Below are 14740 nucleotides of genomic sequence, written 5' to 3'. Positions count from 1 at the left end.
GGGTCTCGTGGTGACGCAAACATTTTCCCTGTGCTTAGTGCAGTTCTCCCCTTGCAGTGAGACTGAATCATATCCTCAAAACCTCAAGCCCGACAGGCGCACGTAATGCCGACACTCAAGAGTGGCAAGGAGGGCTGACCCAGGCCCTTCCTTCAGGGCGAAGAGATTTTGGGGCAACAATGGGAAAGCTGTCTCAGGAGAGCTCTCTGCCACAAACTGTGGGGCCTGGTCAGCTCCCTTCCTGGGGCCTCAGTGTCTGCATCTGTAATATGGGGATAGTAAGCTCTGTTCTGCCACCTCATGTAGTGCCACGGACACCAGAGAGATCAGCTCTGGGGGAATGGAGATGGAGGTAAGGGCTGGCTCCTGTTCTTTGTCTTGTAGCAAATTCAGGGTCACTGAGACTTGGCAGATTTACTGCCTGCATGTCGCATGTTGACCATTACCAGGACACACGGCTCTGGGAAGCCAGCAGTCTTTGTGCAGAGTTCACATTGATTCAACCCCTTCTGTTTCTTGGTGTCCTTTGACATCGGTGACTTTCCACGGTGCCCCTGAGAGGTAGGCAGTGCAGGAATTGCTAACCCCATTTCTCAGCCAAGAACACCAAGGTCTGGAAAGGTCAATGACTTCTCAAGGCCACAGGGCAAGCAGGTGACCGAATCAGGATGAAGACCCAGCCTCTGGATTCTCAGCCCAAAGACCTCACCCTGTGTTGGGGTCCCTCTGAGCCGGCCAAGGGGCCTAGGGTCCTGATCTGTAAAATGGGAAGAAATGTGGGGAGTCTGCCTGGTCAGGCTGCCGGGGTGTTTTCTAAGACACGAGGTAGATTTTCTGGGAGATGGCCATGGTTTCCTCATCCAGAACCTGCTGTGCCTGATCCCCCCAGGGGCACCCTGCAAGCTGTTCCTCGAAGGCACTCCTTCCAGACAGCACTCCCCTAGGGCAGGGTGTGCTGGAGGGCACATTCCTCTGGAAGACTTGCTGAACTATCAGGTTGACCTTGAACACCAGAGCAGCCAGCAAAGCAAGCTTGGCGCCTAAGCCACGCACACTGACATCTCTCTCTCTCTCTCTCTCTCTCTCTCTCTCTCTCTCTCTCTCTCTCGTAGCCAAAAATCACATTGTCTAGACAAACAGATTTTATGAGCCCTATTAATTCCTGCCAGTCCAAAATGGGCATGCTTAATAAGTGATATATTTAGAATCCGTCATTATCTGGTCCCCAGGGGAGAAACCTCAGCTCTTATTTCATAGACTCTTAATTTCTAACAGAGCTCTATTAACTCCCACTTCAGACCTCACTTTCTTTCCTGACAGCACAGAGAGGCGGGGAGGGGGGAGGCGGGCCGGGGCAGTGTGACCACCAGAAGACACCAAAGTCCTGTAGAGCCGGAACCTCCCGGCCTGTCCCCTCTCAACCCTCTTAGGTCAGAAAATAACTGACTGCTTCTTCTTTGGGCCGAGTTGCCAGGGGGTGGGCCGCTGCTGGGGGGACAGGGCTCCAGAAAGGTGATCTTGCTCCCAGTGTCTCACCCGTACCTGTGCCCAAACCTCATGCTCATCTAAGCTCTGTCCCACAGGGCCTGGGCGGCACCCCTGCCCTGCCAGCGCGGCCTCCTGGGAGGGTTCCATTCTTGAGTCGCTGTTATCACGAGGGCCTGAGCAGAGGAGGCCGCTGCTGGCTGAGAGCTGGTCAGGCACCCAAAGCCTAGAGGGTTCCAGATGTGCCAGAGGCAAGGCGGCGCTGACAAGGTGGCAGGCGTCACTGAAGGGACACCCCGCCTGCCCTCAGGGTTTCGCTTTATATCAGCACTGGGGTTTCCAGCTGGGGGGGGGGAGGGCAGCATAGGAGGGGCTTGGGGAAGGCATAGCGGGAGTGGATTCTCCCTGGCCTCAAGGGAGGTGCACTACCAGGTCTAGGCAAGCCAGGAAGGAGTGCCACCCATTGCTTTCTAGAGCATGTGAGCAAGGTGTATTAACTTCCAGTGGGTGCAGGACAAATCAGCACCGAGTAGACGGCTTACAAAAACAGAACTGTATTCTCTCACAGTTCTGGAGGCCACACACCCAAAACAAGGTGTCGGCAGGGCTGTGCTTCCGCGGAAGGTTCTGGAAGAGAACCCCTCTTTGCCTCTTCCAGCTTCCGGGGGGCCCCAGGCATTCTTTGGCTTGTGGCAGCACTCCTCTCAGCTCTGCTCCCGTCTTCACGTGGCTGTCTCTTCTCAGTCTCTCCTTCGTGTGTCTCTTATAAGGACACTTGCTGGGTTTAGGGCTGTTGGGGGAAAGCCCCCAAAGTCTAAATTAATTCAGGATCGATTCCGAAGAACTGACACGTAGCCTTAGTCAAACGCATAAGAGCTTTAATAGGAGAAACTTACCTACATGGGCAAAGCAGCTGCGCTCCCAGGGGTGGCCGGCCGGGGGAAAACCCACCCCCCTCCCCGGACAGGGTCTCTTTTTTATAGGGTGTTAGTAGTAAAAGCATATGGGGGGCGGTCACATAGACCACCAGAAAGAATACTGCGTTTCTAAGTTAACAGACAACATCAGGCAGGTATCCGCACTCCATACGTTCATTAACCTCCTTCCAGGGGCCTGGCGTTTATCTTCGGGCTGCATTCCGGCTTTCTGGGTAGTCAGCTGAGCCTCAGGCTACAGAGTTAAACAGTCACAGAAGGTTTAACACAGAGAGTTCAACATATCCCAGACGCCTTTACTGCAGGAGCCATATTAAACCTCTAACGTGGGTTCCCTGCAAGGGTTAGTAATCCAGGATGACCTCATCTTGAGATCCTTAATTACAACAGCAAAGACCCTGTTTCCAAATAAGCTCACAACAGCACAGACTCAAGGCAGAAGCCCCGGATGGTTGGCTGTCCCTGGGCACTGTTGAGCCCTGCTGGCTGCCTGGCCCACCCTGAGCAAAGACTTAGCGGCTCAGGGGACAGTCATGACCATTGAGCAACATGCCCCTCATCTGAGTCACTGGCTGAAAGACTGTCAGGTAAGGTGAGAACAAAGGCCCCATGGCTCCAAATCATTCCTCTGCCTGAAGGACCACCATTACCACTCTCCTAGCATTTGAAAAGCTCATATTCAACCGTTAAGGCCCAACTCAAGCATCACCTCCTCCATGATGTCCGCCCTGCCCTTCTCCAGGGACTGCCTCCATCCCATTTGTTGCTGCACCCATGGGGTCCTCATCTCCGTATCTCCACATCCTGGCAAGGGCCTGGAGTGGGCCACAGGCCCCAAGACTTTACAGTGAAAGCCCTGCATCCCTCCCCCAGAGAGGCAAAGGTCTCAGTCTGCAGGTCAGCATGTGGCCGCTCCCCCAGGGTGTCCCCCACACACACCTCACCTTCCCCTCATCACTGCCCCCAGGTTCCAGCCTTTACCAGGAAGGAGGACCTCCCCCAGCATCTTCACGTGTCTTCTCTTCCTTCCCAGGCTCGTCGTGGGTGCTCCGTTGGAAACCAATGGCCACCAGAAGACGGGAGACGTGTACAAGTGTCCGGTGACCCACGGGAACTGCACGAAGCTCAACCTGGGTAACTAGGGGCTCTGGTCTCGCCACAGCGAGGCCAACCACTGTGTAGGGGGGGACAGGCGTAAAACACAGACTCACACGGGCTCCTCCCAGCTGGTTCACTGCCCCCGTTTTAAAGATGAGGATGCGGAGGCCAGAGAGAGGAAGCCACTTCCCACAGTCACACAGCTTGTTCGAGGCTGGCCGGGAATCGAACCTAGGCCTCCAGTGTCCCAGGGCACTGCTCCTTCTGATTCACCCACTGCCCCTTCCCAGCAGGAGAAAAACGCCTCCTGTCTCCTTTCTGCTTTGGGAGCGCTAACAGCCACAGCTCACACTCATACATCTTAGATGATGTTCACGCCTCACCGGGCACTGGTTTCAGCACTTTTAGATGTTTTGACTCATTTAATCCCCTATAAAATTTAACTATTAAACAAAGGAGGAAATGACTGCATGTGGAGGTGAGGGGACCTGCTCGGGGTCCCCCAGCTAACCAGCAGCAAGGCTTGGATTTCAAGCCAGGCAGTCTACTGCCACTACCTCACACCGCCCTTCTGAAATGAAGGCTTTGTTCCTCTGAAGAGCTTTCAGCCATAGGCGGGTGCTAGGAGCAGCCTCCAGGCCTTCCCAGCCCTTGTAAAATCTAGGGGTTGGGGTGTTGGGGGGGTGAGGGAGGCATGCCCTAAAGTACACACACCAGTCCTCTAAAGCACTTCCGCTTTGTCCTAAAGGTCAGACAGTGGCCAGGCCACCACTTACTCCACTTGCTTACGGAAGGGAGTAAAAGTTCCATGTGGGCTGAGAAGCCCCGGTTCCAGGCCTTGCCCTAGAGGACTGGCTGCCCAGGGCCAGGACCCTGCGCCTCCCCCTCCTCCAGAAGGGGGGCCTGCACCCTAGAGCAGTGGGGTGGGCTCTGTGGGGAGGTGGGGGATGGCAGAGCTCCAAGGCGTAAGCAGATGGATGAAAAGGCCCGCATCAAAGAGAAAGCCCCAAGAACTCGATCTCAGTGGCGGCCCGCGGGGCTGCACACTCCTGCTGCTCCTATCTGCGTCAGCACCACGGGTGGGGAGTTCAAACCCCGGGACAGCGAGGCCCAGGCTTCAGGAGGAAACAGACTAGGGGGGTGGGGGCTGGCTGGTAGCTCAGGGATCCCGGCCATCGCCACTCGGAGAGCGCAGCTTCCAAAGCAGGCCACGCTGGGTGTCCCCTCCCAGCTGGGCAGTTTCTTCACAGCCCCTCCCTGAGCCTCTGCTCGCTTGTGTGTAAAATGAGGAGGGTGGACTCGATGATCCTAGGATCCATTCCGGTCTAATATGTCCCCCAAACTTTAATGAACACCTAGTATGTGCTAAGCACAATGCTAGTTACTGAGGACACCGCAGAAAACAAGACTCCAAGGGCCCCGCTGGAGGAGACAATAAGTAAGTAGACAAACTAGGATGAAGGTCAGTCAGCCCAGGTAGAGAGAAAGGCTGTGTGTGATAAACCAGGGTGAGTGGGGAGGAGGTAGGGAGAGAGGGCTGTTCCTTAGCAAGGTGGTCAGGACGGCCTCTCTGAGCAGGACGGTCTCTGAGCAGGACGGCCTCTGAGCAGGACGGCCTCTGAGCAGGATGGCCTCTCTCAGCAGGACGGCCTCTCTCAGCCGAGAGCATCTGAACAAAGGTCTGGTGGTGAAAAGGAGTGAAATGGGACCAGAGCCTCCCAGCCAGAGGAAGACAAGTGCAAGGCGCTGGGGTGGGAGTAAGCTCCCTCTGTTGGACAGAATGGCTCTGTGCCTGGGCAGAGGGAGCAAGAGGGCTGATGGGAGGCACAGGCACTGGGGTCGGGGCTGGGCCACCGAGGCCTCCGAGAGCAGCTCCTGGCCCAGGTGGGGACAGAGATGCGTGAACCGATCGGTTAGTTTCCGCTGTTGCTCTGGTTTCCCATGTGGACCCAATTTCCCTGCAGAGGAGGAGCCCCCGCCAGCAGTGAGAAACCACTGGAACCTGAACACATTCCTGAACCGGGACAGAGCTGGGCAGCAAAGCGAGCCAGGGCAGGAGTGTTCTTTCCCTCCACGGAGGAGAACACGCACAGCAGGAAGGCCATCTGTCAGCTTCTCCCCGCAGTGGAAAATGCAAGGCGGGGAAACCTGAGTCCTGGGTTTTCCCAGGGCCTTTCCAGGCTCTGAGCCCTGCCAAGCCAGGAATGTGCCTTCCTCTCTCCCGGAAGGCCGAGTGCCGGGCAGTCACTCACACCTCAGTGTGAAAGACCACAGCCAGCGCTTTCTTCCCAACTCCTGGATGACCTTAGGGGGATTTTTTTGTTTTTTGTGGTTTTTTAAAATATATTTTTATTATTGATTTCAGAGAGGAAAGGAAAGGGAGAGAGATAGAAACATCAATGAGGAGGGAGAATCATAGATCGGCTGCCTCCTGCACGACCCACACTGGGGATCGAGCCCATAACCCGGGCATGTGCCCTGACCAAGGATCTAACCGTGACCTCCTGGTTCTTAGGTCGGCGCTCAGCCGGCCGGGCGAAGTTAGGGGTTTCAATGAGGAGCTGGGGTTCTGGAAGGCAGGCCCTGTGTGAGGAGAGGCTTATGTTCCAGACCCTTACAGAGACCCACTGAGGAAGGCACTGGTGTCTCCTGGTCACAGAGCGGAGGTAGTGGCTGCCCCAAATCCACAGGCAGCAGAAGCAGCAGAAGCAGGACTTGAGCCTGAGTCTTTCTTCCTCCAATACTACTGTCTTCCCTACCAGGCCCATCTGCCCCCGGGCAGGCGCAGCTTCACTGAGGACTCCAGTTACTGAGACTCAGGAGAAGTGCGGGGGAGGAGAAGGGGGGCCGGGGGGGGGGGGGGGGGGCGGCTGGAGGAAAAACATGCCCCTTAAGTAAAATGAGGGAGAATTCGTCCAGCCGCTTGAGGGGGTGTTGCCCAGTTGGGGCTAAGAGCTTTCCTCTTCAGATTCCTCACTGCCATCCCAGGGCCAGCACAGCCCTGCCAACAGATGGGAAGCTCAGGATGGAACCTTGAATATTCTGGGTTCAAGCCCCCACGCTATCATTCACCAGCAATTGCCTTTGTAGAAGTCACTTACCCTTTATGCATCTTGATGTTTTTTCATCTGTAAAATGGGAATGGTAACTTCTGGGCCTCCCGGGACCAAGAGGGGGTCCGGAGAGGGCACGTGTGGATGGTGCTTTGTAAATGAGAAGAGACGGTTTTTTAAAAGCACAGTTATGACTATTATTTTCTCTCTGGTGTCTTTGGATAGATAAAACAGAAAGCAATCCCAGGCACAGCACAGCCAAGAGGGGCTGGATTTCAAAAGGAGCCTGACTACCAGCTGAGGGAGCCCAAAGGGAAACAACAACAAACACAGCTGCCCACCCCCAGCCACGGTGCAGTCAGGCGGCTGTAGGCCTGGCCTCTGCTCATCTCTGTGAATGCCCACCCCCGGTCCCCGTTCCCCGGGCCTGTGCCCAGAAGGCGGGCCAGCTCTCCATACCTCCAGTGCCAACAATGCTAAATGCAAACCATGCTCCTGAGGCCTGGAGCCCCTAGAAATCACCGCCCCCGCTCTTCCCCCCCACTCTGCCGCCTCCACCTAACAGGAAGGACACTAGATCCTCCTCACAGCAGGAGGCTCAGGGCTCAACGAAATGCCTGACTTGCTTCCCCCAAACCCTCTCTCCAAGTGCCCATACCCATATGTGCACTCACATGTGCACACTCACATGCGTACACACACACATACGAGCGCGCACGCACGCGCGTTTAATCACGTACCAACACATGTCTGGGGAACTCAAGCTCACTTCCTTTTCCTTCAGTGGCCTGACAGAATGATCTAGTAAAACCTTAACTGACATAATTTATTTAGTAACTAGAGGCCCGGTGCACGACATTCATACACTGGGGGATCAGGGGGGTTCCCTCAGCCAAGCCTGCACCCTCTTGCAGTCCAGGACCCCTCGGGGGATGTCCAACTGCAGGGAGTGGGCCTAAGCCGGCAGTCGGACATCCCCCAAGGGTCCTTAGCACTGCCTTGGAGGTGGGAGAGGCTCCCGCCACCACCGCTGTGTTCACCAGCCATGACCCCGGCTTCTGGCTGAGCCGCATTCCCCCTGTGGGAGCACACTGACCACCAGGGGGCAGCTCCTCATTGAGTGTCTGCCCCTGGTGGTCAGTGCGCATCATAGTGACCGGTCATTCTGCCGTTCGGTCAATTTGCATATTAGCCTTTTACTATATAGGATTCTAATCTGCCACCACCTCCTCCCTACATCCATTTGAAGGATAATCCTGCTCTTTGACATTCTTGGCAAGACCTTGTACCTCTAGAAGCCTCTTGTTAGCTGGCTATTTGCTACTGAGAAATGATCCGTTATCATCATCAGTGAATCAGGCGAGCCGGCCCTGAGAGAGCAGGGAAGGGGCGGGTAAGTTTCAGTGCAGGGGGCTTGAAGAAACATATGGAGGAGACACTGCCCAGAGGAAGCCAGGTGGGGTGCCCTGGTATGTGTCAGAGGGGACACAAGGGCAAGGTTGGGGTCCATCGAAGGGCTGGAGGAGGGAAAGCTCTGGACTAGGAGATTGAAGGCTCTGCCATGTGCTTCCTGTGTGACTTTGGGCAGGTTGCTTGGCCTCTCTGAGACTCATTTTCCTCATCTCACAGGGAGTTGAGAGAAAATGATTAGGCCATGTCTGAGCAAGGCCTTAGGAAACCGGGACGGTCTGCACCAACGTGCAGAGAGAAGTGGGAGGACTCACTTGGCACCACCCCTGCCACAGGCATCTCTGGTGGCCAGCGGCTGCAGCAGACTCTGGGTAGGGGGTGGGCAGGGGGCTGCAGGCTGAGCTTCTCCCTCCCATCCCAGGAAGGGTCACCCTATCCAACGTGTCCGAGCGGAAGGACAACATGCGCCTCGGCCTGAGCCTAGCCACCAACCCCAAGGACAACAGCTTCTTGGTAAGAGCCACCTGCCCCTCCCTCTCTCCAAGCTCCAGCCCTCCTGCCCCAGGGGCTCTCCAGCTCCATGGACCCTCCTCACGGAACCAGGAGAGGCATGGGCTGACTGTGTCCTCACACACACTCTCACTCTATCCAACAGGCTGCTGCCCACACGCACCACTCTGCTAGCTTCCTGCCTGGGTCACTCTGGCTGCTGTGCCCTAAATTTTGGGGGGCGAGGGACAGTCCAGACAAGAAAAAGGGTTGATCCCTTTTACACACATACCCTGAAGATGGGGGACAGAAATCCTGAAAAGGAAAAAAGCAAATAAAGGCCAACAGTCCAATGGGGGCCCAGCCCTCTGTCCAAGACAGAGGCAGAATCTCTGCTCCAGATTTGATCAAAGAAATAGGACACACCCTAAAGAGACTTTGAAGGGAAGCAAAAAATGAGTGAACACAGAGTTACTACAACCAGGGAAAGGCTACCAAGTGATGGGCCACCTGGACTGCTCAGGACTAGAGGGAAGGCTTCCCAGGGGAGGTTTCTGTGGGTTTTTTTAAAGAATAAACAGGCCTTAGCAATGAAGAAAGAGGCGAGGGTACTTGGGCTGAGGTGATAAAGACATTCATTCATTTGAACCATTATTTTGAGCACTCTGAATTCACTGAGCCAACGCCAGGCACTGGGACTCAGCAGTCAGCAGAGCTCCTGCCCCCTGCAGTTTACATTCTGGTTTGAGGGAACAACAGTAAGCAAATGAGTGATGTAAACAGGATGCTGGGACAGAAAGGCAGCAGCGGGTCATGCGTGGAGGTCTCTGCACCTGCCCGGGTGAGCAGACACAGGCTTTGCATGCAGGTGGCATGAGAGAGGGGAACCGCCTGCTCCTGGCCACCACATTCCAGTGAATCACCAAGACTTTGGGTGAAGCTAGGGGTTCAAAACAGGATCCTCTGGGACTTATTTCTAGAAACTCTGCAAAAGAGGATTTTAGGAAAAAATTACCCTAGAAAGCCCAATAAAATGCATCACTCGTTGTAAGATGGGAGGGCTTGTGTCACTCTTTGCTCTTGTCCATCAGTTCATTTCTGTTGACAGATGAGACGTCTGGGGTAGGGAGCACCAGACACTAGAGCAACAAGATGACTGGGAGGCTCAGGGACTTGAGGAGAGCGTAGTGGCTCTGCTGGTGCAAGTCCTGAGATGCTCATTGATACCCTCTGGGGCCTCTGTGCGTAGGCTAAGTCCCTGGTATATAAATAGCAACTTCTGTTAACTCATTAAGTCATCTATTCATCCTTCCACTCATCAGTCCGTTCCCAACCAATCGTCCATCTCTCCATTTATCTATCCATCCATCCATTCATTCATTCATCCACTCATCCATCTGTAGATGTATCCACCCCCTCATCCTCCATCCTTTCATCCATCCCTTCCTACATCCATCCATCATCCTTCATATATCATCTGTCATCCATCATCCATCATCCATCTATCGAGCCATCCATCATCCTTCATATATCATCCGTCATGCATCATCCATCATCCATCATCCATCATGCATCTTCTATCATCCACCCATCCATCCATCCATCCATTCATCATCCATCATTCACCCTCCCATTCTTTGTTCTCCCCCTACTTCCAAAAATAACTTATAGCAGTTTCAACAAAGGATACCAATAAAACCAAGTCTTTAAAATCTGAGTAAAAATAGAAAGCTAATTAAATGAAGGGATTGGAAGGAGAATAAGTATTCCCCCAAACCAAAGGATATCACAGCACAAACTTTAGCCCGGGTTTCCCAGCAGCAGGAGAAAAATCGAGACGTGGAGCTGGGCTTTCATTTTTGATGTCTGACTCTGAGAGGAACTCATCACCCAGTCTTTAAATGAGGCGTAGAGAACAATGTTTTTGGTAGCAAATTTCAGAGAAAGAGCAGAGACGTTCTGTTTTCCTCCCCTAGTAAGAACCACGGGCATGTTCTCAGGACGGAGCCCTGGAAGTTGGCCCAGTAAGGACCTCCAGGTGACCTGTTCAGACAGACAGTCCATTCCCACAAATGAAAAGACTTTCCCAGATCCTGTGTGGTAGGTGGGTGAGCAGGTAGAAGAGGAACAACCCTAGATGGTGGGATGGAGATCCTTGCAAATAGGAGAAAGAGGACTCTAAGATGCGTTTTTCTCTATTCCACCTGAAACCAAGGGAACTGGCAGCAGAGTTCAGGTAAACTCGAAGAAGACCCTCTAGAGCCTGGGAATACCAACACGGGAAAGGAGTTCCGTGTTGGGTCATGGAGCTTAGGACTAGGCTGAAAGCTGTTGAGCCTGGACCCACCCTGAAGGCCCCCAGTGACTGGGGGTCTGTGCTATGCTTCCAGGCCTGCAGCCCCCTCTGGTCTCACGAGTGTGGGAGCTCCTACTACACCACAGGGATGTGTTCGAGAGTCAACTCCAACTTCAGATTCTCCAAGACCGTGGCCCCAGCTCTCCAAAGTAAGTGGCTTCAACTCTGCAGACTCGGGCTGAGCAGCCGGCAGTCGCTGGGGGGCGCAGGGCTCTGACCACCGCTCTCCTGCAGCTCCAAGGCAGCACTTAGACTCTAGCCTCACCCTGCTCTGGCTCTGGGGGTGACCAGGGACAATTCACTTGGCCTCTCTGGGCCTCTGTGGAGTCATAATCTTGTCCCCCACCCCCACAGAGTGATGGTGGAGGGCAAATGAGCTAAGGTTATGGAGGCAATCCTGGTGGCCAGGGAGGCTCACTGCAAACCCAGCCTGAGAGAGGAAGAAGTGGCTGGGCCACCGTGTACAGCAGGCAAGCTATGCACTGCACAATTCTGGGGACACCGTTCACTTAGACTACAGTGTGAATGGTGCCCTTTGATGTTCATGCCATACAGTTCCCTGTAGTTGGAAGACCAAGGAGAACAGAAATATCCCTGGTAATAGTCCCGTCGAGCCAGTGTCTCTGGACCTTAGGAAGCTCTGCCCAGTTTGCCCAGAGCCTCATGGGACACTGAACCTCACGCTCACTCCACACCTGAAAATCTGGGAAATAAAGCTCAGACTTTGCCTCCTGCAAGCCCAGACCGCTTGGCTCCAAGCCTCACTATTTCCTCTGGGCTAAACAGCAGCGCCCCAGCAGCTGCTGCGGCTTTATTGTGGGTGAGGGGATTGGTGAGGGGATTAGTGCCTCTGGCCAGCTGCAGCCTCCCTCCAACAACAGGGCCCAGTTGGGTGGAAAGATGGTGCTTGTGGGAGGGACAGGGAAGCAGCATCCTAGCGGGGGCTGGAAAGGGGTTGTCTTAGGGCGATGAGGAGGCATTGATTCTAGTCTCACAAAATAGGAGAGGAAAAGGCAGTGCTGGGGCTTTGGAGGAGGCCGAGATATGCACAGGGAACATCGCCACCCTCCCCACCCCACCCCCTTACCCCCCACCCCCACCTCCACCCCCACCCCCAGCCCCCAAGGCTGCTATTTCCTCTTGCCAAGGGTGACAAGCTCAGCCCCTCTAGAGGCTCCTGTGGGGAGGCCTCCCACCCAGCTAACCAGCAGCAGGGCCCAGGGAGCTTATCCCATACAGATTCCAGGCCCTTCCAAGCTTCCAACTCAGTGGGTCTGAGATTAGCCCAGGTGTGTGTGTGTGTGTGTGTGTGTGTGTGTGTGTGTGTGTGTGTACGTTTCAGTGGAGTGTTTAGCCATGTTTAGGAAACACATACTAAAGCAAGATTCTTCCCAAGACATCTAATTTTAAAAGTTTCTTCAATTACAGTTGAACCAATATTATATTGTATAACCAATATTATATTGGTTTCAGGTGTACAGCATAGTGTTTCAACCTTTATGTAGCTTACAAAGTGATCCCCGGTTAAGTTTAGTCCCCCCCCAATACCATATAGTTATTACAATATTATTAACTATTCCCGATGCTGCACTATTTTGTAATTACCAATTTGTACTTCTTAATCCCTTCCCCTCTTTACCCAGTCCCCCACCCCCAATTTGCTTGTTCTCTATATCTATGAGTTTGTTTCTGTTCTGTTTGTTCACTTATCTTGTTTTTTAGATTCCACGTATAAGTGAAATCATACAGTATTTGTCTTTCTCTGTCTGACTTATTTCACTTATCATAATTCCCAAGGTATCTTAAAAAAAAAAGAATTTGAAACTGTAAAAAAATAACCAGCAATAATAAAGGCATTTTAATAGTAAAGACTTGCTTTAAAAATCAAAGAAACCTGGTCTCTACCCTTAGATCAGCAACCCCTCTGAATGAAGGCATTTTAGTCTCGGCCACCTCTGTGGCTGCCCCATCACACGGTGCCCCACACACGGCGGGGGCTCATCCACGTGTTGAGCTAAACCAAACTGGGAAAGGACACAGCCATCCGGTGCTGTCAGCCCGGAGTGTCAGGCCATCACAGCTGTACACAGCGTGCAGATGGGAGGAGAATGTCACTTCTCCTAAAACCAGCGGTTCTCAACCTGTGGGTCGTAACCCCTTTGGCGGTCGAACGACCCTTTCACAGGGGTCGCCTAAGACCATCCTGCATATCAGATATTTACATGACGATTCATAACAGTAGCAACATTACAGTTATGAAGTAGCAATGAAAATAATTTTATGGTTGGGTCACAACATGAGGAACTGTATTTAAAGGGCCAGAAGATTGAGAACCACTGCCTAAAACAGAGGTGATTGTGAGCATTCAAGCCACCCACCCGCCAAGCACAGAGCCTGCAAAGGGCCCCTGGGCTCAAAGCCACCAGCTTCCTCACTCTGGGAGCACTGCCTTCAACACACTGGGCCTTCCTCATGCTGGAGCTGCTGGAATGTTCTCACACAAAAGGCTCCTGCCAAACACATTGCTGTAGAGTTTATAACAGGGTGAAAATTCCCCAATAAAAATAAGCAGATGCCCAATGTCTCAATATGATATAACAATATGTATATTGTACAGTACATGTTGTATCAGGTGATGTCTTATTTCAAAGTAACCATTTGCAAACAAATAAATTGCTTAGGTTTTTAAAAGAAGTTTTTTACATTTATTTATATAACCAATGTTTCATTAGGTTGTTTTTGTTGGTTTCTATCATTCGTTTTAACTTGGCATTAACATTACAAAAATAGGGAGAACCCTTCATGTCAGAGCGGAGATACAGGCATGAGAGCCTGACCCAGGATAGTATTGCCACATTAACAAAGTGGTTTGCTTTTTTTTTAACCCTCACTCGAGGATATTTTTCCACGGTTTTCTTAGAGTGGAAGAGAGGGAAAGACAGAGAGAAATATGGATGTGAGAGAAACACATCCATCGCTTGCCTCCTGCACACGCCCTGACCAGGGCCTGGGCCGGGGAGAAGCTTGACCAGAATAGAACCTGGGACCCTTCGGTCTGCAGGCCGACACTCTATCCACTGAGCCAAACCAGCTAGGGCCCAAAGTGGTTTGCTTTTAAAGAAAAATAATATCAGCTAAGGTTTCTGAGGCACTTACTTGGTGCTCAGCCCTTTAGAAGCATCGTCTGGTGGATTCCTCACGGCAGTTCTCTGCTATCACTATGCCCATTTCACAGAAGAAAAAACTGATGCCAAGATGTTAAGTGACTTGCCCGAGGTCAAAGCCAAGAGTCAAACAGATTCCACACTCCTAACCGTTACACCAGGGGTCCTCAAACTACGGCCCGCGGGCCACATGCAAATACAAATATTGTATTTGTTCCCGTTTTGTTTTTTTACTTCAAAATAAGATATGTGCAGTGTGCATAGGAATTTGTTCATAGTTTTTTTTTTTAACTATAGTCCAGCCCTCCAACCGTCTGAGGGACAGTGAACTGGCCCCCTGTTTAAAAAGTTTGAGGACCCCTGCTTTACACCATACCACCCTCCAGAAAAGTGAAACCCATTCATTGGGGCTGGAAGTGGTAAAAGCCAGCCTGCATGTTACAGCAAAACAAATGATAACCCGAAACTGCTTTGGACAGGATCGGCTGCCTCCGAAACATTGGCTCGCTGACGGTGGTCAGCCCCCAGTGAGCAGAGCTCCCGAGGGGCAGAGGCAGCGCGTGTAACTTCGCTTTGTTCAAACAGCCAGCCCTGAGCATCGGAGCAGAGCCAGGGGTTCCTGGGCTGGTCATTCCCCCCCCCCTGCCCCAGGACAGCTCCCGGCCCAGGGAATTATGCACACGTAAAGTCCTTCGGACAATCCTCTGGAGAATCAGCAGACACTGACCCCACCGCGTAGCTGTGACTGTC

The 14740-nt window shown here is 52.9% G+C and overlaps 1 protein-coding gene across 1 annotated transcript in view; it reads left to right on the top strand.

Annotated features, from left to right (window-relative positions):
* Positions 1-2953: 2953 nt before the first annotated feature.
* The window catches only part of LOC106695691 (integrin alpha-11-like), a gene marked incomplete at its 3' end in the record, with an annotated part of 20418 nt that continues 8631 nt past the window's right edge, over positions 2954-14740 (top strand). Inside the window, exons 1-5 of the mRNA XM_014450423.2 lie at positions 2954-3012; positions 3454-3554; positions 8403-8494; positions 9579-9592; positions 10861-10975. Coding sequence (XP_014305909.2) covers positions 2954-3012; positions 3454-3554; positions 8403-8494; positions 9579-9592; positions 10861-10975 — 381 coding nt within the window. The remainder of the gene's footprint in view (positions 3013-3453; positions 3555-8402; positions 8495-9578; positions 9593-10860; positions 10976-14740) is intronic.

Source organism: Myotis lucifugus, unplaced genomic scaffold (genome assembly GCF_000147115.1).
Source record: "Myotis lucifugus unplaced genomic scaffold, Myoluc2.0 scaffold_2234, whole genome shotgun sequence".
Classification (NCBI taxonomy): domain Eukaryota; kingdom Metazoa; phylum Chordata; class Mammalia; order Chiroptera; family Vespertilionidae; genus Myotis; species Myotis lucifugus.
The sequence above is the reverse complement of the archived record's forward strand: the minus strand, read 5'-3'. Positions and strand labels throughout refer to the sequence as shown.